This window comes from Erithacus rubecula, assembly GCF_903797595.1.
Source record: "Erithacus rubecula genome assembly, chromosome: 5".
Classification (NCBI taxonomy): domain Eukaryota; kingdom Metazoa; phylum Chordata; class Aves; order Passeriformes; family Muscicapidae; genus Erithacus; species Erithacus rubecula.
The window spans coordinates 21,659,191-21,684,755 of NC_136687.1; the positions used below are offsets into that span (position 1 = coordinate 21,659,191).

At 39.3% G+C, this 25,565-nt stretch overlaps 1 protein-coding gene across 13 annotated transcripts in view; it reads right to left on the minus strand.

The window, feature by feature from the left end:
- Nucleotides 1-25,565, minus strand: part of APBB2 (amyloid beta precursor protein binding family B member 2) — a 159,631-nt gene that overhangs the window by 82,710 nt on the left and 51,356 nt on the right. For 7 of the 13 annotated variants that reach the window (XM_079306900.1, XM_079306893.1, XM_079306895.1 and 4 more), the window contains exons 2-4: nt 25,417-25,491; nt 20,069-20,178; nt 5,450-6,250 (exon numbers count right to left, since the gene is read on the minus strand). In XM_079306900.1, the coding sequence (XP_079163026.1) occupies nt 5,450-6,250; nt 20,069-20,114 (847 nt within the window). In that variant the 5' untranslated portion in view covers nt 20,115-20,178; nt 25,417-25,491. Of the gene's footprint in view, nt 1-5,449; nt 6,251-10,264; nt 10,334-20,068; nt 20,179-25,416; nt 25,492-25,565 lie in introns of all 13 variants that reach the window. The other 6 variants (XM_079306898.1, XM_079306890.1, XM_079306891.1 and 3 more) reach the window with 1 other exon arrangement.

Genomic DNA, 25,565 nt, shown 5'->3' on the forward strand with positions numbered 1-25,565 from the left:
CAAAGCATCAATCATGTGGATTGAAGTTTGGCCTGACTTCTATGCAGCATTCAGAAGTGCTGAGGCAGAGGTTTACTGGATCGATTTCAGCCATATTTTTTATTACTTGAACAGCTTTATGAACTGGAAAGTTTCTTTTTTTTTTTTTTTTTTAAGGAGAGAGAAGTAGGTTAGTCTGGTATCAGCCTATTGTGGCTTTTCTTCTGTGAAACTTTCTGCATTATCATCCCTCTGAAATCAGGATCCTGACTTTCCCCATTACCTTCTCTGTTTTCTCTTCTGTGATTTGTTTTCCCTTCCTCTTTGCTTGGCCCTGTGTCTGACAGCCCTAGGCATAGAAGAGCTTTCCCAGCAAGATGCATTCAAAGAGAGGACATACAGCATCTGGAATGACGGAATCTTGGAAAGTTTCCAAAAATAGTTTGTCAAGTTAAGTACCTGACATGATTAAGTTATTTACCACTTCTGAAACTTGAGTCTGCCCTATAGATGGTCAGAAGTTTTCCACTTTGCTAGAACACACAAAAAAGCATGTCCTAATATCTCTTAACATTACACATTCATGTAAAGTGCATTGTGAAGTTATGGGAAGCATGCAGTGCTCTGGGCATCCACTAGTACAACACTGGCATTTACTTCCCTGGGGTGTCTTGGCACCACCTCTCTCTCCATTGCCACCTTTTACTTTCCCATGCAGGTGTTCGTTTATCCCATAGCTACACATTTTACTGAATAGAAAAATATTCATTTTTAACACACTCAAAATCATAGTACTATGACATTTTCTGTATTCTGTGCTTCATTAAGCTAGCATGGGAAGTGTCTCTGAAAAGACAAACATCAAACAAGAAATAAAATATCAAGGGCAAAACAACTCAGTTAGTTAGACTTCCATGAAGTGGCCAGAAGTTCAGGTGGAGGAAGTCAAAATCAATGAAGCTATGTCAGATAGGACTGGGCCACATTTCACAGTACTTGTAGCCAAAGGACTGAGCTAGCCACAGCAATGCTTTAGTAGTCAAAGAACAGCCACCACAAGGCAGCTGTCTTCAAACTCAATCTGCCCCAGTCCAGGGCACTCGAGGAGAGATGTCACACCAGGAGAGAGCTGTTTTAGCAAAGAATATGACAAACCATCCTAGACCCTTTGGGAACTATATAGCAGAGATTAAACAAGGAGCTATTTTTAAAACAAAGACAGACACAGCAAATGAACAAATTTCATTTCTGCACTACAGGGCAGGTGTTTCAGATTCTATTCAGCTGGTTAATTCATGTATATTATCTAATGAGCATCCTGCTCAGCCTGTGATTGTTTCTCCAAATGCAAATCCTAGCTCTTGCCTCTTTTCTGCTGCCTGTCTTGGACACCCACAGACATCTCAAGGGACACCAGGTGGGCAGTTGAACCAAGCTCCCTCCAGGGAGGAAATTGAATGGCTCTGATGAACTGAAAAATCATTATAATTTGGCAAACAGTTAAGTATTAAACTGTAACTGTGACCACACAACACATTCTGGGAAACCTCTTCTATAGCCCCAAATTTTGGTAATTGCAAACAGAGTTTGGAAGAGGATGTTAATCATTGCTATATAAAGCATCTACTCTCCCATTCCTGAATTTAGGCACATTAATTCACTTTTACATACCCATTTTTGTTGTCTATACCAATTTAAAAGGGTGTTGATTATTACTCTTAATTGTGGATTCTGGATGCTGATTGCCAATTTTAATTGTGAAATCTTTAGATTTCAAGTCAGAGCACTCAAGCATCCAAGATAGGGATTTAGGTAGCTCCACTGAGAATCACTTAAAAAAAACCTGACTGCCTAAACACAACAAGCAAGTCTCCCTTTGCAATGATAGTGGCAATGTGTACTTGAGAGAATCATCTTTCAAGTTCAATTTACTATCAAGTTCATATTATTTTATAGCCTTCTACCAGTAGACCCTGATACTGTGAACATTGTGTAACCATGGCTGCCCTTGAAGTTTTATTTATTTTAAATTGACCCTAAAATCTTCTTACAGGGATGGCTAAATAAGAGACAAACATGCAGTTAGTAACTCCACATGCAGAATATTACCTACACACAGAGTGGGGATACAGAGCAAGAGTCACCTCTCTAATTTCATAAGCAGGCAGCAAACGGTCAAGCCTGAGACTATAAAACATGCACTATTCTTGAGACATGGTTATCAGTAATATGCAGGATTAAAAAAAATATAACAGCCAAATATTAAAAGTTGCCAGCCTTTAGGATGCATAGCAGGTGTGAACCAGAGACTCTTATTCCCAAGAATCTGAAAAATGGGTTTTTACTTAGAACCCTACAACTGTATAGGGGTTCTCTCTCTAGTTTTATAGGACTTGTGTTAATCTATAATGTAATTGAATTTATTTTTAGTACATAAATCTTTTTCCCCACTCAGGAGCACAGAAAACACGCTCTGAGCAAGTAACAGACTTATTGTCTGTATCAGATAGGTACAGCAAAGGAAGAATCATGCTTTTAAGAGGACATCCATTTTAATTTGGTCAAAGATGCTGGTTAAAATCATAGGCAATATTGACCACTGCTGTAAGTCTTTCTGACTAGTTCATGATTTACTGTAATTTTTATTGTATTAAGAGGGCTATTCTCCCCAGCAGTGCTGTTATTTCAGAACACCAGGCTCTCTTTACAAGAGCAGCACTCCTGATTCCCAAGGGCCAGTCTCCCAGCTGCCATTTCTGCACAGGACTGAACTCATTTATTTGTAACCAGCTATTGAACTGCCCTCTTGTATCAGCAGCAGGCAGGCACTGGGTATATGGCAGTTGCACACAGGGGCAGCACTCCTGAAAAAGAGGACACTTGTGGTTTAATACCCCTTTGATTTCAACTAGGGAGAAACAAGGCATTATGTGACCCAAAGGCTGAGAAACCAGGGAGCCAGAGAAGGCTGCTGCCTCTGCACATCCTGCCACAACCCCAAAGAGAGCAAGAAGGGCAGCTGGCATAGAGTGAGAAACATCTGCCACTCTCTAGCACCACGTGTCTCACATCCCAGGGACCTTCCTAATCATGGGGCTATTCCTGGCTCTAGAAGGAAGGGGTTTTATTTGAATTAAAACAGAAAACAAAAGCAAATTCCAGTTTTCTTATTGGTTTGGAGGCAAAGACAATTATTTTTATTTCCTGAAGAATTCCCATTTTTAATTCATTAGAGATTATTTACACAGAACACTGTGCTTTACCGTGGCAGAATAACTTTCCCCTGAAATTGTTTTTCAAGTGATACAAAGATTAAGAAATGTGCCTGCCTTCTAGGGAGCTTCTTAACAAAAAAAAACAAATCTAAAAAAGCAAGCTACAAACAGAAAACATCACCCTCATTCTCTCCTAGGCTTGAGCTCTGGGGCATGTGCTTTGCTCTGCTTGCACCACATAGATTCATCCAATGAATGAATACACACACATTCATCCAAGTGAGGCTGATGAGTACACAGAGAGGGAGAGAAGGAATATAATAACACAAGACGTGTTTCCTTTGAAAGCTAGACTAAGGAAAATTTCTTGAGAGAGGAAGAGGAAGCATTCCCCATGACGTGAACCCAGTACTGGTCCATTTGCAGTATTAAAACCACTTGGATCTGGTGTCTGGTTATTCATAAGACTCTCCAAACGACAGGGGATTCAGCTGGATAGATAGAGTCCCAGGGGGATGCAGTGCCTGAGGCCAAGGGAGGCAGGTTTCCTTGTCTGGGGGACTGCTGCAGTGCTGGGTGTCAATCAGCTCTGGTGGCAAGTCTCTGCCTGTCTCTAGGAAGGCTGCCTGGAAACCCATTAGTGCTTGGCACGTGCTAAGATCTCGATGACATCCCATTACTTTGCTGACTGTAGGTGTTTTCTGCTTCTAAAATCACCGCAAACCCTTTTTTTGAAGTACTGAATCTCAGAAAGTTAGATAGCTGAGAGTGCTAATAAAATTATCTGAAAGTTGAGGTCAATGTAGCTCTTGTCAAGATGCACTACAGCTAATTTCCCTGGAGAAGAAAGAAGACTTTTCTCAAACAAATTTCTCATACTGTACTGTGTTTGTGATGTTGAGTGTCATAATTAATGGATTCTATTGTATCAGTTTATCAACATTAATATTAGTTTAATTAAGTCAGTTGTTTTGTATCTTTAAATTGAGTTGTATTTATTTTTGATCTCTTCACTCCAAAAGAACATCAAGACTCTTGAAAATACCTTTTTACTAGGCCACATGTAGAAGTATCCTGCCCTAAAGAGACTGCAGGAGAATTTTATCTAAACAATGATGCATTCCCACTGCAATCAAAAATAAATTGTTCAAGGTTTATGAATTACACAACTCCAAATGAAAACACACACAAAAAAACCCCAACAAAAATACCTCACAAAACAACATTCAGATTTCCAGGATTTGAATAATGAAATACTGTTAAGAGTATGAAGAGGAAGGAAGAAGACAAAACAATTCAGAAGGGCTGAAAGAAGCATATTGTTATTTTCAACAGTGTCTTCTCAGGAAAATCATATTTCTATCATATTTCTGCATAAACCAAAGTGCTAAATACAATCTCTGGACTGAACATTAATAATTCCCCAAGTATCTGCTAGACTACATTCTTTTATGGATTAACTGTTCTCAATACTGGAGGATTTTTTGACTTCCCAGAAGTCATATGACTAAAACTCTACTGGATATTTTTTCCCCTAGATAAATGTCTTTCTTTCTTTGGGCCCTAACACCTATTATTGGAGCATAAACGCAAGGGTTGGAGAGCACTGAGCTGTGAAGACCCCACAAAATGCTCTCCTCCTAGCCTAGATGCAGTGGCAGTGAAGAGCCCTGTCCAAACCAAAACCTGCCCAAAACCACAGACCTCCAGGACAGACACCACCAGGGCCCAATGCACAACTCCTCGGCTGGGAGGGATTCTCTTTACCCACCTTGGCACATAGGGATGGAGCATCATCAAATGACTGGTATGTAGTGGGACACTTACACAGTTGTGCATTACAAAAGTAAAAATCTTCAGTGAACATAAAAATCAACATGCAGAAAACATTTCTTTTGTATGTAGGTAGCTATCAATCAGCATGTCCTGACAATCATGTTCTTCTTACAACATGCACCCACTGATTATTGAAGAGCAATTATTTGTAAACTAGCAAGAGGTGCAGTTAGCATATTTCTAGAACCCTGCATGGGCATCTGCTGGTGCCTTTCATAAAGCTGCTACAATCCACCAGGAAGCTTCCAAGCATTCTCTAGCAGACAAGCAGCTGTGTGCAAGGCCAGTGGCTGTATTTTGTTACAATCCACTTCCTAATTGAAACTGCTAAACCTCCTCTCTCCTCCCTGGCAGCAGCTGAGGAAAGCTAAGCAATCCCTTTCTAAAACAGTGGCTGTGAGCAGCCTTTGCTCGTGTACCTGTTTCATCAGGGGAGCTCGGCGAGGCGCTGTCCTGGGACAGGGTGGTCCAGCTGGAGTCCTCATCACTTGGGGCCAGATTTTGAATCCTGTGGAGGGCACAGTCTGTTTTGGCCCCAGTTTTGGGGTGATCTTTCTTTGTTTCAGGGCTTGATGATACTGTGGCAACCTGGCCATCCTCTGGGCTCGGCACCTTGTTCTGTTTCCGGGGCAGGACTTCCCCATTGACAATAACGGTAGAAGCCTGGCTGTTGCTTTGTGCAGACTTATCTTCCATCGCAACAAAACCCTGCTCCAGATCTCGAGCCGATGTCTCTAGATCCGCATAGTAATTCAGGAAGCTCTTGGTCCTCCTCGGCTGCGAGGGTAATATTTCACAGCCAGAGGAATCCTGTGGGATCGGCTCATTGCTTTCAAACTTCTCAGAAGTTACATTGACACCTGCAGTGCTAGCAAGGTTTTTGTTGGGATCCTGCTGTCCCTGCTCGGCAGCTTTCCTGAGCTGGTTTTCTCCATTCTTCACCAGCTTTATATTGGCAGAGCCGTTCCCCAGAAGGGGCTGAGCCGCTGGATCGGACAGCCCCATGGCTGTCTGAATGTTAGTCAGCGCGTACTTTTTCCTGCATTTGGGAGGAGTGCTGTTCTTGGCCTCGGTGTGCCTGATCTCTGCATTCAGGAGCTCGTTGTGCGAGGAGCGCAGGCTCAGGGTGTTGGGTGGGGTGGCGGGGCTGTTGCGGTTCACAACGTCCGTCGCGCTGCCGCTTGCCATAAACACTGCCAACGCCTCCACGCCGGAGTCGACTGCAAAGCAAAGCAAACAGTCCTGAAACACATCCAGCACACACATGCTTTTGCTAGGCCTTCTGGTAAAGGCATTTAGCACTCTAGGTAATTGTTTTACAGAAGGAAAATTGCCACAACCTAAGTGGGCAAGAGAAGAGAAAAAAGCTTATCTTATAAAATAAGAAAGAACAGAGGCAGAAAAAACATAGAGATCATCAGGACCACAAAGGTGAGAAAAAGCAGAAAGCTTGACCCTATACAAGACAATTTTAGGGTAGACTTTTAATTTCTGATTCTGTTGCAGGCAGGCTCTGAGACAGCAGGGGTCTCCTTTGCAAATGCCTGGGACTCACTGTATTACCAAAACTATTTCGGTATTTCACTTCTGTCTCGGACAAGGAGGGAAATAAGTCCTCAAGTGCTCATCACTAGGAAGCAGAAATTTGAAATATTTCTAAGTAGCAGACTGCAGACACATGCTGCTTCTTTTGCATCTTTGGGTACTGCTGTTACTGCTAAAGCCTGACTGGCTGGTTAGTTGTTAACTCCTAACACCTGCATTTTCTCTGGTATTTGTCTGACCTTCTTTCCTCCTGCTTCCCTGCCACCTTCCTTTTCAATTTTTTTTTTTTTTTTTTTTTTTTTTTTTAGAAGGGAAGTAGAGGGTCAGAGAATACAAACAGGAAATTATTTCACAAAGGTGTATTTGATTTCCAGAGGCAGAGAATAAAAAGCCCTTGACAACATACCCTTTGGAATTCAATCAGCTTCAAAGAAAGGGCAGGCTCCAGAGATGGTTTACTATTTCTATAGCTCACAAAGTTCAAGCTTAAGGATAAAAGATACATCCTAGGGCAGAGTACACATACTACACTGTTAAATAATACAATTCTGCTTGTAAGCAAGTTTCTGTTTTTTCTTAGCCAGGAGTACAGCTCATACATTGAAAAAAATATTAAGTTTATTGAGGGAGCAGATTTTTAGACTATTAAAAATTACCAAAATATGTATCTTTTAAAAAACTCATTACAAAACCCCTGTAATTTATTCCTGTACTGTGTATTTATGGCTTCCACTAATCTGCACAAGTCCTCCATGAACACCTCAATTTAGTGCAGCAGTCACTGTTGTTTGATACCTGGCAACTAAATTAGAGGCCAATTAATAAATCACTCCCATCTGCCACAACATGAAACACCCTTTCTGTTGTTCCTAATTCTCAGTTATCATTGACTGCTTATATTGCACATAAAAATGTATCTGGGGCTTATCCTGGAATGAAAAGCTGTAATTTGAGCTAGCCGATGACAGATCATTCCAGCTGAGCCGTGCTGCATCTTTGTATATTTGATATATGACAGAACTGACTGCTGTATAGATTTACAAGAGATTAAATATATGGGTTTTAGAAGAACATATAATACATAAACAGAGTGAAAAGGAGCACTTCACATTGTCACCTAAATGCAGGCACAGTTGCTAGTGTTCCCTCCTATTTGAGGTGCTGTCCAAGTTGCTCACTTGCAAACATCATTCTGGTTCATTTGAAACCAAGAAGATCAAGTAATAATACCCTTTGTTCCCTGAATCACCCACCCAGCTGTTGAAAAACAATTTGCAAAACTTGTTTAAAACATAATTTGAACGAAATTTTGCACTTTTCCATGTCTGTCAATTTCTCAAGCCCTGGTCAGTCAACCTAAACTAACTGCAAATTCTTTAGAAGACTGATCACCCCACGTACATGCTGTGCAAAAGCCATCATCTTAGGTAATGGCTAACAAATATCCTGAAACAAACTTTAGCCACAAGAGGCTTTAAAACACAACTCTTACAAAATATAGAGGAACTTCATAAATTACTTCTCAGATAAACACATCATATAAACACACAGAGCTTTCTGGATCTTGTTCAAAACCAACCAGGTCTAATGTAAGCAAGGTTGCATCTGATCAGATGTTACCAAAATGTTTTGCATTAAGCAGCTTCTACATGTCAACTAGCTGCTTTGTATTCTTTTCTGAATCACTCAAAATCTGACAACATGAAAGTCACATAAAAAAGTAAAGTAATAGGGCAGGATAATTTCTCCCCTCACTGCCTGACCTTTAGGATTTGTGCAATTGAATGGTATCTTGGGATTTCACCAGATTACATTTTACTTCATGCTTCAGCAAATTAAAAAAAGCATTTATGTTTTTCACTAATAAATGGAATTACCACAATATGGAACAAAACTGAAATGTATTATTCTCCTTTATTACAAATGAGCTACTTCATGCAATGTTTGCCACTATTTTTGTGACTGAACAAATTTCTTAAAAAATAATCTTCCTGGATAGAGCTTAAGTATTTGCCTGCCAGCTTATCTTTAGCTTGTCTCCTGCTGTTATTGTTTCATTGCTCAGAAATATTGTTAAGAATAAGCTCTTGGAAACATTGCAACAAAATGTATTACATTTTACTAATCTGCTTGATAAAAATTCTCCATTGATTTGATGAACACTGGCACATTGTTCAATGACTGAGCCAAGGAGTCTTTGTGACCCACACAGTGTTTGTGACTTGAGGGTTAAGTTGGCTGGTGTATGACCATGAACAGAAAAATGTCAAAACAAATCTTTCACTAGACACCATCTCCCCTCCTGACCCCATCTCAGGTGATCTGTTCATCAAGCCATCATGATGAAATGATCAGTGAACAGGCAAACAGCAGCACAAGGAGGGCACAGAGTGAAGCCGGCTGTTCTCTCCGGGGCCACGAGCCTGCTCGCTGGCTGCCACCCTGAGCTCCAGCCACAGCCTGGGATGCACAGGGCCAGCTTCCCTCTGCTCTTGGAAGCAGGCACAGATGTGAGAAACAGGGAGAAGAAGTAAGAGAAAAGAAGGCAAAAAGAGAAGAAGAAATACAGATGGGCAGATCTTTGATCTCAAGGGTAGAAGCTGCTGTGAGACCAGGACTAACGAAAGCGCCAGAAAAATTGGAATGCAAGGAAATGCCTTAGAGCACTGAAGAAAGATTGCATAGTAGAACTGTGCAAGGAAGAGCAATAGCCTGTCCCTATTCCTATAAACAGAACACAACAACGCTTGAAACACACCACTTTTCCCAATTCTCCAATTAAAAACTTCAATAACATGTAGGAGCCCTAGATTCCTGCATCCTGGGCTGCCACAGGCAGACTCCATCCCCCTCTCAGACAGCTCCTTATGCTGCCTGGCCACCAGCAAGGACCATGCTACTGGCACGGGGCACCATATCTTCCATTTCTCTACCTCCTGCTGAAAAGCAAACACAAATGGACAACCAGACCAGGGATCATTGAGTTGATGCATATATCTCAGTTTAAGGCAGAATACACTGCTAAATTGTGAGTAAAATTAGGGTATTACACTAAAAAAGCATTCTACTCTGGTGAAAAGCTAACAACAATTAGAACATTATCACTGCTGGGAATAATAACACGGTTAAATTGTTGGTTCTTCAAGACAGCACTTAGCTCAGTAGAAGATCTGTCATAGCAATTCATTAAGGATTTCAATTTGCTTATTTTTAAAATAACTCCCAGCCTCAATTGTAGATTTTAAACATTCTTACAGATATAGATTAAAATTCTTTTACCACTATAATGTGTTTAACACAGAGTAGTGCCAATTCTCTAAGGACCACAATAAGACAAATAACACTACTACTTGAACGGCTTTTATCACTGTTTTTCAATCTTGTCATAAAACTTACAGAGTTAGAAGAGAGAAGATGCCATTGCAAACAAAGAATAGTGCTTGACCATGCATTAGATTGTCTTTGCCATCTAATGACTTCTTTGCATCAAATTGTCTACAGGAAGTTTTAAAACAGCTGAATCGAGAGTTTATTCAAAAAGGCACAGTTAAAAAAAAATAAAGAAAGAAATGCTTTCTCTTTTTCATGTGTAGGTGCAAAATGAAAGTGAAATATGTGCCTGGAAAGAAGAAGAAGAAGAGGAAAATTTCACATATTTGCATAGCAGAATCTTTTAAAGGACATCTGACCTGGAAGTACTTCTGACATGGCTCGCGGGGCGTCAGCAATGCATCAGGAAATAGATTATAATTTGAAATCTGAAAAGAGGGACCATTTAATAATTAAAACCAAAGGAAAACACAAAATAAAAACACCACATTTTAGAAGCTTTTGAGAGATGTTAAGTATTCTAAATAAAGCTCACAGTGAGGGTCTTTTGAGTTTTTAATGATATTTGACAGTCACTAAAATATGGGAGAGGCTAGTCTGCAACAACACAAACATGTAATTAAAAATAACTATTATATTTTTGTTAATATACAACTTTACTAGGAGCACATATTCAAAAATATTCTCCAGTTTTAGTCAACATACTGTAGTAAAAACTTATAAGCATTGGAAAATACGAGGTTTTTCCCAATTACAGTTTACTCAGGAAACCACAGCAGCACTGGGAAAAGACAATACAGCAGTAAGGCAGGTTAACCAAAAAGTTGCAGAATGAGATCTAGCATATGAAACTAAGAAGCTGTGCTCTGCATCTTCATACAGAAGCACAGGGTGAGCTCACAGGAGGGAATCACAAAAAGAAATCTAGGCAGTAAATTCCAGCATGGAGTATGGGACCTTATCCTGGCCATTTTCTCACAAATAAACCATTTTGCCCTAAAGTGTCTGGTTGGAATATGAATTACACACGGAGTGAAAGACAAGGTACTCATGACAATTTTTGTCACTGCATCTAGGAAACATAGGAAAACAAACAAACAAACCAACAAATCTTTCCATAAAGAGATTACCTTTCTGCAAGAATATCTCTTGAGTACAAAACATTTAATGAAAACTTCATGCCATGGGGCTACAGCCACAAGTCTTATACACTTGAACTTTAGTTAAAGTCTAAGCACTATAGAGAATGCTTTCCTTATACAATGATTGCAGCTCAATGCCAGCTAACTCCCTTCACTTCAAAGGTTTAACAATTCCAATGTTAAACACTGATTCTAAAACTATGACCAGCTAAATGGTAATAGGTAGCAGATGTCAGCCAAAAGCATCCTAATAGACTCCATTTTACATTATTAGCTGAAATCAGAATTGAGACTAGAAGCTTTCCTAGTATCAAATGCCATCTGATTCTTCTTATCTTATCTAGATATCTACACAAATATCAGGCAACACCTAACACTTTCAGAATAGAAAAGAAAATATTAAAATAAAGTGCTGTTGTAGATCAGAGACTACAGCCAATTCTTTTCTTCTTGCTGCTCCCTCTGGCAATAGCATCTTAGCTGGACTGAGCTTGGAAGCTGCAAAGAGAAAGCTCAGCAAAGCCAAGAAAGTGAATTATGATGGTGGGCAGAGCAGTTTGGGGAATGCAAAAGCAGCAAAGGAGCAAGGCTGCAAGCACCTTACATGTGGTACTCTCAAATCTATCTGCAGAGACTCCACATAAATCTCTGAGTTGCTGAGGGTGGGAAGAACCTCTCCAGATCATCAAATACAACACTCCTGCCCAAGCAGGTAATCACTGCTGCCCTCTCTACTACACCCTGGATCAGTCCTCACATCAGAATAAAATCACTTCAACCTGATTGCTAAATGCAGCTTCTCCCATTTCCAGCTATTTCCTGCTTCACCTAGTCCTACTGAAATCACCATCTGGTAATCAGCTTTTCTGTCCTGGCTCCTCCATCCCCAAGAGGCACCCTGCCAGTCCCTGCTGCCACAATAATGACATTTCTCCTTTTAGAGCTAATCATGCTGCCAACCAACTGCAACAGCCTAGCAGCAGTGCTGTTTCTGTTCTAGTGGTGCTCTTATTAATGGGAATCCATAAAGCTGATCTGTCTTTATGTGGTGTAATTGAGGAAAAAAACAAAATTTCAGCTCCTCAATGAGTTGAATATGCCTTCCCATTTACCATTTTTTTCCTTCCCCCTTCCCACAAAGCCAGTCAAACTCATTATCCAGAAAAAATTCCAAGATGAGATGCTTCTCAGAATCAGATCCTAACAGATACAAAGAAAAAAAGAAAAATAATAAAAAAGAAAAATATTAATGACAAAAAGACAAACTGGCTAAATCCACTATTCCTGCGCTTTTTTAAAATTAAGATAAATCTATCTAAGTAATCAGTGTATATTTGACTACCTGACTGAAACTTTATATTGCGGAGAATGTGGGTCATCTTGTGCTACTATAGTCCTCTTAAGTAACCACATTAAGAAATAAAGAGCAATTCTTTCATTTATGTAAGGTATAGCCATGACATGCCATAACGACTAATCCTCCATTTAGTGAGGGGAAAAAATAAGATGGCATGCTAAGTCTTTTCCAAATTAAATTTTCTCCCTTTAATTAGATTTCCCCCCATGTGTAGAATGGAACAGCCTGCTGGGCAAAACTAGTGTTGTCACAGCAAGAAGATGGAGTGTGTTTTATCTGCTGGCTACTTGTGAGCACAGATAACAAGATCTTCTGTCATTGGATCTGTATGTTCACAGTGACATTTGCTAAGTGAATGGCTGAAATTTTTTATAATCCCATTTAAATTAAACTGCTGAGCCCTAACATCCCACTTTTTAAATTGTCGTATAAATTACTCAATCTCTACAATAAAGACTGTGCCTCAGACTTATTTGCTAATTTACAAATATCCCTCCTTTTAACCTAAGTGCTGATACAGGGTACAAGCATAAATGTGACTCTCCCTTAAACAGAAACACAAACTCAGAAATTGTAACCTAAATTTCTGCAATTGAGATGACTAATAAAGCAAGTAGGACTTTCATATTCTGCAGCTTCAATCTCAAGTGCCATCCAAAAATAACTCTTCCAAGTCTGAAGGTAAACAATGTGTAATCGAAGCTGATCAGAAATACCAAAACAAAAGCAAAATGTCATAAGAAACAGAAAGTTAGAATAAGCTGTCTCAGTGAAAAAATGTAACCAAGATGTTTTGTAGGACAGGCAGCTTACCCATATGCCTGATGGAGCATTAGAAAGGAACCAAGGGCCACAGATTTGGCACATAAAATTACTTTGACTGATTCAGACTGATTTCAAACCAGGGATTTTTCAGCCCCACATAAAGTTAACTTGGAACATTTGTCAGCTCCTAAATCAGGAAACAGAGCCACTCAAAAGATGATCGATTCCTTAAGGAAACCCACAAGATCCAGGACCAGCTTTCCAGCTGTCTGAAAGCACTGGACCAATCCCAAGCTCCTTGATCAGGTGACACAGGCACCAAAAGCAGGAAAGACATTAAGCAAAGGTCACAGCACTAGTAAAAGAAGTAGGCAGGATGTTAATTGAGACCCTGTCAGGTGGAATGGTTAAAGTTCCAGCACAGATGCTGTGCTGGAAAAAAAAAAAAAACAAATGAAACAGATGATTATCAGTAACCACTTCCCACACACCTTGTCTGTGGCCCTGCTATTTGCAGCTCACAAACATTCCCTGTTCCTGCAAAGCCTAGAAGAAGGCTGCATACTCCTGAGCACAATCTGCTTCTCCAAGAACAACTAACTGCATGCACATAAATAAAGACATTTCAGTTTCCCTTTTTAAACTAATTTGTTTTAAATTTCTGATGGCCTGGCATCATTATTTCACCTCCCATAACTTCGTCTGCCCTTTGAAGCACATATTACAAATTTATGGCCAGTTATACATTAAACTTTTATCAAACAAGGTTATCCAGAAATGGTTTTATCCTCAGATAACCCAGACTGGTAGCAATAGTTTTGAGCCACCTATTTTTACTGCCTCCTAGTTGCAATCTTAAAAAGCATGTGAAAGAGCATTCTACAGCAAAAATCGTTTTCTCTTTACTGCAAAGTTGTACTTAGTATCAAATTAGGCTCTAGAGATGAAAATTTGAAAATTAAAAAATTGGAAAATAATCCTTCAGTCTACTCTCTACAACTCCATATGGAAATAAAGAATAAAAGTATGTGTCTATGAAAAGTATAATATAATATAAAGAAATATATATATATAATATATTATATATTATTATATATAATAAATATGTATAATATAATATAAAGAAAACATCTAATTTCATTAATTTTAACTTTTTATAAATAATTTCAAATTGCTAACAGTAAGTTGACACCAATGAATAAAAATAAAAAACCCAAGTCTCAGACACAGAAAAGAGCAGTAGAGTGCCAGCTTTTGCACAATGAGACAATCAGGACTCTCAAGAAAAGCAAATTAAGATTTTGCATGTTGAAAACATTGTTTGTGTTCCATGTACATTAAGAACATCCTGCATCTCACCTAAATAAGGTTAGTATATATGTGTACTTTTAACTACAACTGTGAAACTGCCTGAAAATTGGACTCACCTGTCCCACCCATATATTCCTTGCCTCCAGTAAAGGAACAGAGCTCTGGGTACATCAAACCAAAAAAGGTCTTTACATTTCCAGTCTGCTTTTTCATCAAAAGCTGAACTAAAATAAGGCTCATCACACAAAGACATGTATCTCAGCAAAGCTGGAAGCTCCCTGCAAAGTTATATGTTGTCTTCAATCAAACTTCAGTGGGACAAATCAGAAATAATTCGAAACATACAACAGCTTGTAAACCAAGTGTTGCTTAAGCTGACAGAATGCCAAGTCATGACTAGAAGAGCCATACCCTAAAGCAACTCTCCCAGTGTCATTATGGTACTGGAACACAGCAGTGACTTGAATCCTGGCCTGATGAAGCCAGTGGAACTCCCTTAAGAAGGCTCTGCCATAGTGCTCACATATAAAACAAACCATGTGCTCGTAAATGAAATCAAACTATCATATTTGCTTTATGGTCCCCATAAACTAAACAGATCAATCCATAATAAAGTGGAAGGAGAACTTAACAGAAAAGCAAGTGCACTTACTGGCATTTATATTAATTACACTGAAGTGTGGCTGAAAGCAGATTCAGTTTCAACAAACTTGGCTGTAGAAGACATTAAACAAGTGGAAAATAACAAACTACTGGTATTACTGGCCTGAACTGCAACATGGAATCTTGACTTCTTGACATGCTAGCCAAAATTCTCTGTTCTTCTTTCTTATCCACAAACTCATAGATCTCTACAAGGTATAAAATACCAAAGGAACTAGAGTTTCTGTGAAAGGGGACAAACACATGATGTAAATCTGGTATCATGGTGGTTCTTCATGAACATATGCAACCTTAAGTGGAATTACAAGGAAACCTTCAGCTTCTATCTCTGACTCCTCTGTGAAGAAGGAATTGACCTGTCAGGGTCCTGAGATAGGGTTACTATTTATTATGCTAAGAAACAAATGCATAAGTGACAATAGGCATTTGGAGTACTACACAGCCCCTAGAGAAAGCTTCTCATCTGTAGGCTCCAAGTCAGCTCCTATCTGCCAACATGAGCACATGTTGCAGAGCTTCACCAGGATCACTTAAGAAGAAGTTCTTATGCCAATCTCCACACAGCTTCCTAGGAAAGGCAGAAATCAGAGAGACTTTAACAAAGAGAGCAACATGTCATTGGGTACTTCTCCAATTTCCAGTCCATCTGTATTTCTGCCTTTTACTCATTTATTATGTGGAGCTTTTGAGAAAACTTTAAAAAAAAACTTCAAAAGTGTCACCTGCCCAAGCATGATCTGAGCAGTGGTAAAGCTTAAATCTAATTTACATCAATATGTCTTTGCCTGGAAAGAAAAGGTCAGGAGACACAGGGCAGGATTTTACTGAAACTTATACCAAGAGTTACACAGTGCATACACTCCTCCTCCTTGTGGTTAGGTGCCACTTTGGGTCAGTAAACTGTTATCCTAGGAGCAGCTCCAAAACCACAGGAGCCACACCATGATACACTTTCATACCAACACATCTTCTAATGAGTTGGCAATGATAATGTGCTAATGATAGGAATGTAATTATCAGCATTGGCTGCAAGACTGGAAGTTTGGGGTTCATTCAGGGGTTTGCTGTTATTTATAATGTCACCATTCTCACATTTGTTTCTTTATCTCACTTCAGCGAAACTAAGATTTTCCAGCAGTTTCATGCAACAACAGCTACCTTGCAAGCTCAGTGCAAAGAAAGGCACAGCTGGGCTTGGGAAGCTGCACAGACAAGAGGCAGAGCAGAAATTTGAGTGTTCCTCAAGGGAAATCAAACCCCAAGTTTACAAAATCAACCCTGCTCTCTCTGCCCTCAAGCACTTTGAATTCTTTATAAGAACAGCTTTATCATGAAGCAGATGATTATAAAGAACCAAGACTCAAACCTATCCCATCTGCAGTCCAGGGGAGTGCCATTTCATGAGGAATATTTCCTTTCATTGTCATCCTTGATTTATGAATGCTTCAGAAAAATGGCATTTCCCCAAAAAAGTTTGCTTGGGACAAAAAAAATCACCCTCCAACAAAAGTTTCTGAAATAAAACCTGGGTCAGCTCTAATAATTACATAGCAGAATCACATAAAAAAATGTCATTCCATATGGACCTTAGTCTGAGTTACTAGTAAGTCAAAAATCCAGAAATCTACCTCTACCTGTCACAAATCAAGAGGATGAGTTAAAAGTGGGACATGTAGCACCACTGCCTGTGGTCAGCAAGGGCTGTCTTGGAGTTCCAGGTGCAAGCAGTGAAAGCTGATGTGCCATTGCAGGACTGAGCCTCCACCCCTGCACACCCATAAGGTCAGCAAGTGCTGAAAACTACCACCCACATATTTCTCTACTTTCTCACTTCCAATGTCCTCTGAAAAAGTGGGCTTTTTTTATTTAAAGCAGTCTCACAAAATTCTGCATTTTTAATTTTTATTATTACTGCTATTATTATTGTTTCTGCTACTGCTGCTGTTGAAGCCCTTCATGAGCACTGAATGCCAGCAGGAAGGCACTGGAATCAAATCCATTTTCTTCAAAACACTTGGTCAGGTTTCAATGTCATGCAAAAGACTACAACTAACTAAAATAAATGAGCTGTTATGCTGTGGACATGATATGCATGGACAAGCCATTTAAACAGTTTTTTTTTTCCAGACAAACAAAACTCTTTGTGCCCAGAAAAAAATATTTAGTATTAAATAAAATTTGAGGCTACCTAAACATCACAAACAGAATCATATTTTCACAGGAGCTGCTGCAGCCAATGCAGAAAAGTAGAGTTTGTGTGTAAGTATTAGAAAAATATAAATAAAAAAGCTCAGGAGAAATTAATGAAAGAGGTCTGTTTAGAAAACCTAGCTTCTCAGTAGGTGGAGACTGTACATCCATCTGTATGTTTTCACAAGGAAAATACAGAAAAGAAAGAAAACCCAACAAAACAGCACATGAGGGAGTGTTCAGTCAGCACAAGCAGCATTAGACAGTGCCAGGGATACGCCTGTTTTGCTTGCTGACAATAATCAAGGGAGATCATTGCTCTCTAATTACACTTTTTAGAAGTCTAAGCCAGCAGGCACCTGTTAAATTCACAGCCCTCCATTTTACAATTTAAACACTTTGCTGTTTTTTATACCTTCAGTGCCTGTATAGATAGAAATATATTTCCTAGCACTGGGCTCCAAATAAGCTATTTTCTATTTTAACTGTCATGTGTTTCCACAACTATAAAACCTTTTGTTCTTCTCATAAGACCACACACTATACTATCCAATAAATTTACGAAATCCTTCAACTAAACACTGCCATAAATGGATGAAATGTTACCTTATCACCTAAGAGGCAACACAGCTGCCATACTCCACACACACCAAACTCTTCCCTTCACAAATTTATTTAGGTATAGGATTATGTACAGACAGAAGATAAAGTCAGAGTCTAAAGCTGAAGACTGCACCAATCCATCTGTGAACATGAAACACAGCAACTGAGATGGTGCAATTACTCGTTATTTATGCAAAGAACACAAAAGCAAAATCATGTGTTTTACCAGCACTTCCATCAACATCTAATCTGTTATCAGAGATTTCATTATGATCCACATTTCCCAAATACTGGGTAATTTCAATACTATTATTGCTGGATGTCCAAAACATGTTATGTTAAGCACCAGGAAGCTGCACAAATCATACAGTAACAAAACCAAAAAAACAAAGAAAGTTTCCTGGCTTAGAAACCCTGACAGGTTAAGGAAAGGGAAAACTTAGCCTAACAAAAGTACAAAGCAGTCATGAAGTAGTGCTTTGATATCTCTATGAAGTAGGTGTTTTGACAATTCTGTTCTCAAACTGGGGGAGTTCAGGTGCCAATCGATTCTGACACAAGTTTTGGCCCTGGCAGATCATGGGAGCCTCAGCCTTTCCCCAAGTAAACAATTCTACTTCTTCATGCTTAAAACTGTTCAATTAGACAAGAAAAACATTTCAGGCTCTTCTGGTAAGAATCTAATGCCTATTACTTGTTCCCTCTAAGCACGAATGGTTTTGATCAGATACTTTTACAGTAGAACATCTTAAATCTCTGAGCTTCCAGCTTAGGCATGGGATATGAGTATCATGTCTGGCTTACACTGAGAGGCCATGTTTGAAAGGTAGTGCCTAGAATTAATGTCAACTGATCCAAACAGATCTGATCACCTGACCACCAAAGACCTGTCAAAACTGTAACAACCATTTATTTCCTCCACTGTGGTATATAGACAATATCCCTCAAGTCTTTGGGCTCAGTATCTAAGCTGACTCTAATGCACCATTTTAATGCATATCTTTATGATATCTATGATTAGTTTGCAGCAGAAGACAACCATGCTTTACTACTTCCTAGGATTAGAGCTGTGGTTAGGGAAAATCCCAAAAGTTGAGTTCTAAATGCAGGATCTCACCATGCAGTTGCTCATGTCCAGTGGCAAAGCCATCACAGAAGTTCCTGTCCTGCCATAGCTGTCAGTTCTTACTGCAGTTTACCACCCAAATCAGCCAACACAAGTATGTGTAGAGCCAGATGGCTGAAGTGGTTTGGGGTTCTAAAGAAGTCTTTTAATGATCAGAAAGAATGCTACAGAAGTGAGAGCTTATCAAGCTGGTTTTTATGCCAAGAAAAACCTTGTGGGATCATGTTCTTTTGCTACAGCAAAAGGAAGAGTGAATACAAAAGTTAACCTACCACAACTTCACCTCAGTAGCCTGAGAGATCAACAGAAAGTGCACAAGGATCAGCAGCAGATTTTTGGAGGTGGGGTGCTACCCCACAGCTCTCCAGGGAGGTCACATCAGCTCACTTCCCATGGTCTGCACTGTGGAACCAGTGCAGTATGGTGGCTGATGGAAGGATTGAGGTGATAAAATTCTAGGAGCCCTCTTTTTGCACTTCTACAGAAGACAAACCTCAGTAAGAGATGATGTAATGCAAGCAGGGTACAATTCAGAGGAAAGAAACAACATGAATAATATTGAACTCAAGAATATAAATAATCTGGAGATGACAGCTGTAGTTGTAAGCAATTGAAGCTATAGTGCACAGTGACATTTTAGCTTGATCTCAAGTAGCCTGTTAATTTGAAGGTATCTGGCATTAAAAGCTTGAGAGGGATGGGAAGAGGAATAACAGCGAACCTTAGAACTCTGTAATAAATGAAGCTGGAGACCCTGAACACAAACCACAGCACACTGCAGTAGATCTGGTCAAGTCACATGGCAAACCACTTTTTAAAGTGCTAGAAAGCACCTTTGCAGTTTAAATATGAACCATATACTTACCCTTTTGGGTACACACACAGAAGGGCTGGCATCGATTAGAATATGTCAGCATTCTTTATAAACACCATTTCAAAATGTATAGGCTTAGCAGCCTTCCAAAGTACTAAAGCAACAAATGAATGAGATCAGTTGCATACATACATGAGCTGCTTGGCCGATAGTGAGCCCCTGGGTAGCGCCTGCCCATAGTGCCAGTCAGCACATCACCACACGCTGTCAGCTGCTTCCAGAGCACAGAGTGAAACTCTTAACTGAGGGAGAAGAAAAAAAAAAGTGAAGATTTAGTACAACAGCTGTATCTTTTTCATTAAAATGCTAATGACCCCTACAAATTCCAGGATAACTGCATCTATAAATTATTCAGTCACCCTGTCAGAGGAGATGAACTGCTGTGCTATACATGCAGCACAAATTTATTATTGGTGGTTGGCCTCCATTAATAAGCTCACGTAAATTTTGAGACACAAAGAAATCTCAGGTCATACAGTAGCTTCTTTTGGCCCATAACAGAGAACAATAAACACTGCAAGAAAGAACTTGCTATTGGCTTTTAGTAAAGATAGCCAGTAGGTGAGATTTAAAAACACTGTTTGTCTTAAATTTTGTGAAGCAATCATTAATCAATCATTTATGAACTGTTTACTGTAAAAGCAAAACTTATCCATGCTACATAACACTGACTGCTTTGTTCTGTTCTATCCAGCAGTGTCTTTACAAGAATGCAGGCTATTAACCAAGCATCAATTTTCTTGCACTATCAAAACCCTAAGCAAACAAAAAATTGCATGGCACATCTTACAGTCAGTTTGGAATAACAAATCCAGTCTTAATTGAAATGCTACTGAAGCTGTCAAATTACTAATATAAAATGCTTTAGTCTAAAACCAAGTCCCATTGTTTTTTTCTTTGGTGTGGGATTTTGTACCAAAATATGACTTGCAGATGCTCTTCAGCTTTACCTTTTTCTTAGTTTACCTGAATAGCCTTTATATTCCCAAATATCTATCAATATATATTGAATGTTAACTACATAATTTGTTAAAATACATTCCCTCTTATTTAATTTATCCCCTTGCTGGAAACATCAGGAAAAGCAGCATATTCTGAGGAGTGTTTTTCCTTATTCATCGAGGATTTTTAATGTCTCAGGCTGCAGCTACAGGCACAAGCTTGCTCTATCCAGGAAATAAAGAGAAATATCAGGACATAGACAAAATAGCACTGCACTTAAACTGGGAGATCTCCCCAAATCTTCAGGCATGTCAGTTCCCTTACTGAACACAATGTTAGCTTATTCCTGAATTAGATAAGCCCTTTATATATATTGGCATCCATGTAATTCTCTGGTGAGCCAGTCTGGGAGCCAGCACAGCTGAAAACTCCATATACAGACATATTTTCAGTCAGATTAGGCTCCTGAAATGGCTCATGGTGGTTGCACAAGTAAGTATTGGTAGCTAGTGAGAGCAAGTGGAAAGAATGGGACCATGGTAGCCTGAGCTTAAAATTGCATAACATTGCTACACAGCCTTTGTGGATTACTTCTGAAACACACACCTATAAGGCTGAGTGCCTGGCAGTCCAAACAACAGGTAAAGATCTCCATTGTTTTCCAAATAAGTGCTGACAAAGCATGTCCTGTTCAACTCCCCTCAATGGGGAAAGTTCAGTCAATCAATGAGACTCTACCCTCTTGCCACTAAAACAATTCTGGCTGTTAAGGAGAAAAGTGAGTGGTATGCACTAAAATTATCATTCATTCAAAAATCCCTACATTTCTTTTGCAGGACAATATGGGACAACTCCTTGCTATGGGTCAAACAGACTTTTACAAGATTTTTTGGTGGGCTACTAGCTCAACACATTGTAAAGGTGTGTAAGGAAAAACTTGCAGATGGCTGCTTCCCCTTTCCAGTTCTATAAGAATATAACTAAAAATACATATTTATTAGTTGAAAAAAATGGTCTCTCTTTACCCCAAACAGACCAAATTCATAATTCATAACAAAATATATCAGAACAATCTTTAGCTGTGCAAGGATTAAAAAAAAAAAATAATAATGAGGGGAAAACAGACTGTAACCAGAAGACAGTATTTCGTTTCTATAGCTTGTGAAGGAGTTTGATCAGTATGTATGGAGTTCTAAGTTTATTCATTTTTCATAAATGCATGGTTATCTTTCTAAAAGGTATACACTTTCCCAAAGCAATCTCACCAAATCATATTAAATAGCTACATTTGAGACATACTATTTTTTTTCTACCTAGCACCAGGGGCTTTCTGCACTATACCATAAGAAAAACTCCTATCAAATAAAAATGAAGACACCAAAACCTTAAAATCATGTTCTCAAACAGCTGAAGTAAATACGCTTTGGTTTTCCTAAGGCAGTGTGTCCACTCTGGGAGCAAATCACTCTTTTTAGAGGTCAGGACCCAAAGGTATGACCATTTTTAAATATTACATTTTAAAATTCCATAAATCTCAGAGGAAAACACAATATAAAGATAGATTCTCATTACAGCAAAGGTCTCACTAATTACTGCATAAAATGTGAAGTTCAAAGCTTTACAAGGTGCATTAAAGCCAACTATCAAAAGTCAATTAAGAAGCAAGTGTCACACAGTAAGTGAAGTTAAACTGTTCTGCAAAATAATAGTGATATTGGGTTGTATGTACCAGTGAGGACATACCCAGATCAAAGCAAATGAAGATGCTGCTTGGGTATTGTTTTGGAATTTTTCCGTGTTGTTGTTTGTACAGGTTTGGATTTAGTTTTATTTCTAACTGCACACAACTTAGTTATCCACAACTCCACATAAATCTGAGTTAAATCTAAATGTACCTGATAAATCAGTTCAAGTCTTCATATTAGTTTCTAACCTGTTGGCTCACATTTGTTTTATAACAAATGTGATTCTTAACAGCTTTTTGTGGGGTTTTTTTTTTTGTTATTTTTTTTTTCTTATTATTATACTGCAATTTTTAAAAAATGTTTTATAGTGATTTTCCCATCTTTACAGTTCAATTTAAAACTATATGTTTTACAACTACTAGACACAAATGTACATATAGTCTTATGACTTCTCTTCAAGAAATAATTTTATATAGCTCTGCCTGAATTTTTTTTTTTCTCCTTTCCTGATTATCTTCCCTGATTACTTTCAGGTGGCCAACCCCATGCTGCAGAGTTACAGAGAAGCATGGAAACAAAACCTGAGCACTAGCACTGCATACCTGCTACCCATCCTTTCCAGGTACTGTGTCATCCATATACCATGTGGGGGGATGGATGCTATTATTTCCATCTCTGTTCTGGAGGATATCATCACTGTTAATCACTCGAATAAAATTCCTACTGTTTAAGGATTTATCATACAGACCCTAACTCATCAAAAGCATGTTTTTCTGAAATTTAGCATTTCAGTACTTCTGCAGCCAGATCACACAGAGCAAGCTGAATTCAAGACATTCAGGAAGCCCTGACCATAACCCCCTGCAAAAACAGTACATACTTTCTCAGTATAACACACATGCTTTTTACATTTATTCTACATTACCTTAATGCAGATTTTGTTCACCAAACAGTGACAGCAATCAACAGGACATTCTGTGTATAACTACATAAGCCCATATATATTTTACCCCAAAGAAAAGCACTCTCTATAGCACTTGCAAGTTTGTTAAAAATATAGTTAACCTCATTCAGCTATCTAAACTGCTATCAGTTAATGATCTGAATTCTACTTGCTCATTGGTAAGGTTTTGTTAAGTTAGAAGTAATGTTGCACATCAAAAATAAGAACTGCAGCACTCTGAGCCTCTGGGGCTGCAGCAGGTTGGGCTGTGTGCCAGAAGGAAGCCTGGCAAGCTAAGGAGCTGTGGGAGTGCAAAGGCATTACACAATCAAAGCAATCATCAGTGGGTAACACAGATCTCCCTGTAAAGCCTGAAACAAGAGGGCAATATTTCAGACATATATTCTGAACCTCATTTACACCAAGATCCATGAAAAATATTTTTCAAAGCTGGCAAAAACAGTATTTCTAAATGAGAAGGTATTATTTCTTCTGAAGTTAGAGATGCCACTGTGCTTTTGTTTTCTGCAGGAAGCTTTCCAAGCACAGTCAGGTTTTGTGTTGTAGCATTTCACCACTACTCTCCACTTTCTTTTTCCTTGTATCTTGTTAGAATCAAAACAGCATTGATGCTGCCTGTTCAAGAATGGATGCAAAAATTGGAAGCTGAGACAAAGCAAAACCAGATTCTCCAGAAAAAGATTGTAATTTCTGCATTTGCCAGCTCCCAGTTAACTAGTGCAAAGCATTACAAGTTCTCTCTCCAAACTGATCTATCTGCTAAACCCCAAAAGTTTGTCAACTGTCCAGACAGAAAAACAAAACCCAAACACACCAACTTCTAGATCTTGCTGATGTTCTTCATTGAGGTACTAGCAGTTATCCTACCTCTGCATATCAACTAACCAGCTAAAGAGGAAACCAACAGGATAGGAGTTTGCAGCTGTGCGTCCCACGAGTAAAGCAAGATCTTAAGGCATGTGTAAGATTTGCTCAGGGCTGACAAGGCTGGCATGCAGCTGAAAGCTCTGCCAGGTCACCTCCATCTATTAGGGCTGTACTAAGTAACACTCTTGTAAGGATCACATCAACAAAATCCCAGAAAAGTGCTGCTGCATTTCAGAAGAGTGGAAAGGCAATACTGCTGGAAAAACTTCCTGCCTCTATCAGCAATCAGTGCAGTGTCTCCACAGGGCTCTGCCAGTACAACTACTTTTATAGCACAGACAAAGAGACACACTTAGCCCAAGTCTTTCAGCTAACAGCACTTGCTTCATGGGCAGACAATTCCACACTTCTCACATACTTTATTTCAGAAGATGAGAAACCCTGTTGGCTTGCCAGGTACTGGGAAATACATCCCCAGCCTGGTAAATTCACGTGAGAAGGAAGGGAAAGCCATGGCATCAGATGCTGCTGGGGGGTATGACACCAGATAATCTCTTCACATCCACAGCCTCAGCTGGAGTCACAAAGCTCTGGGGCTGTGGGCCTCCCTCCCACTCCAAGACCCACAAAGAACCATCTGGATACATCACAGGACATGCACTTCTGTGCTGCACAGAACACTGATATCCAGCAGAGGTGTCTGCATTAACAGATAGCAACAACACCACAGAGGAACAGCACTGGGACACACCTCTGCTGAGTACAGCTTTTTCCCACGAGGTGGCAGAGCAAGTTGCAGCACAGCTAATCTGCAAAAATGGATAAACCAAGAACTCTTGCTGCAGTACTAGAAGAACTGGACACTGCTCATGAAAATCATGAAACAACCTAAGTACTGCATAGAAATACAGGTACCTCCAGTCCCTGTGCTGAAATTTCACTGTTTAAGATGGGGGACATGAAAGGTTCAGAAAGAGTGCTCCCACCCTAGAGGATCCCCAAACATGGAGCAGGTCACTTACTCTTTCCAGCTCGTTGGTGGAAAGCCTGTCCAAGAGCACCAGCACCTCCTCAGGTCGCTGCAGAAACCAGGCAAGCTGTAAAACAAAACCAAACCATACATTTTAATTTATGAAGAGTCAAGAAGGGAAAAATGAAAACTACTGAGCTT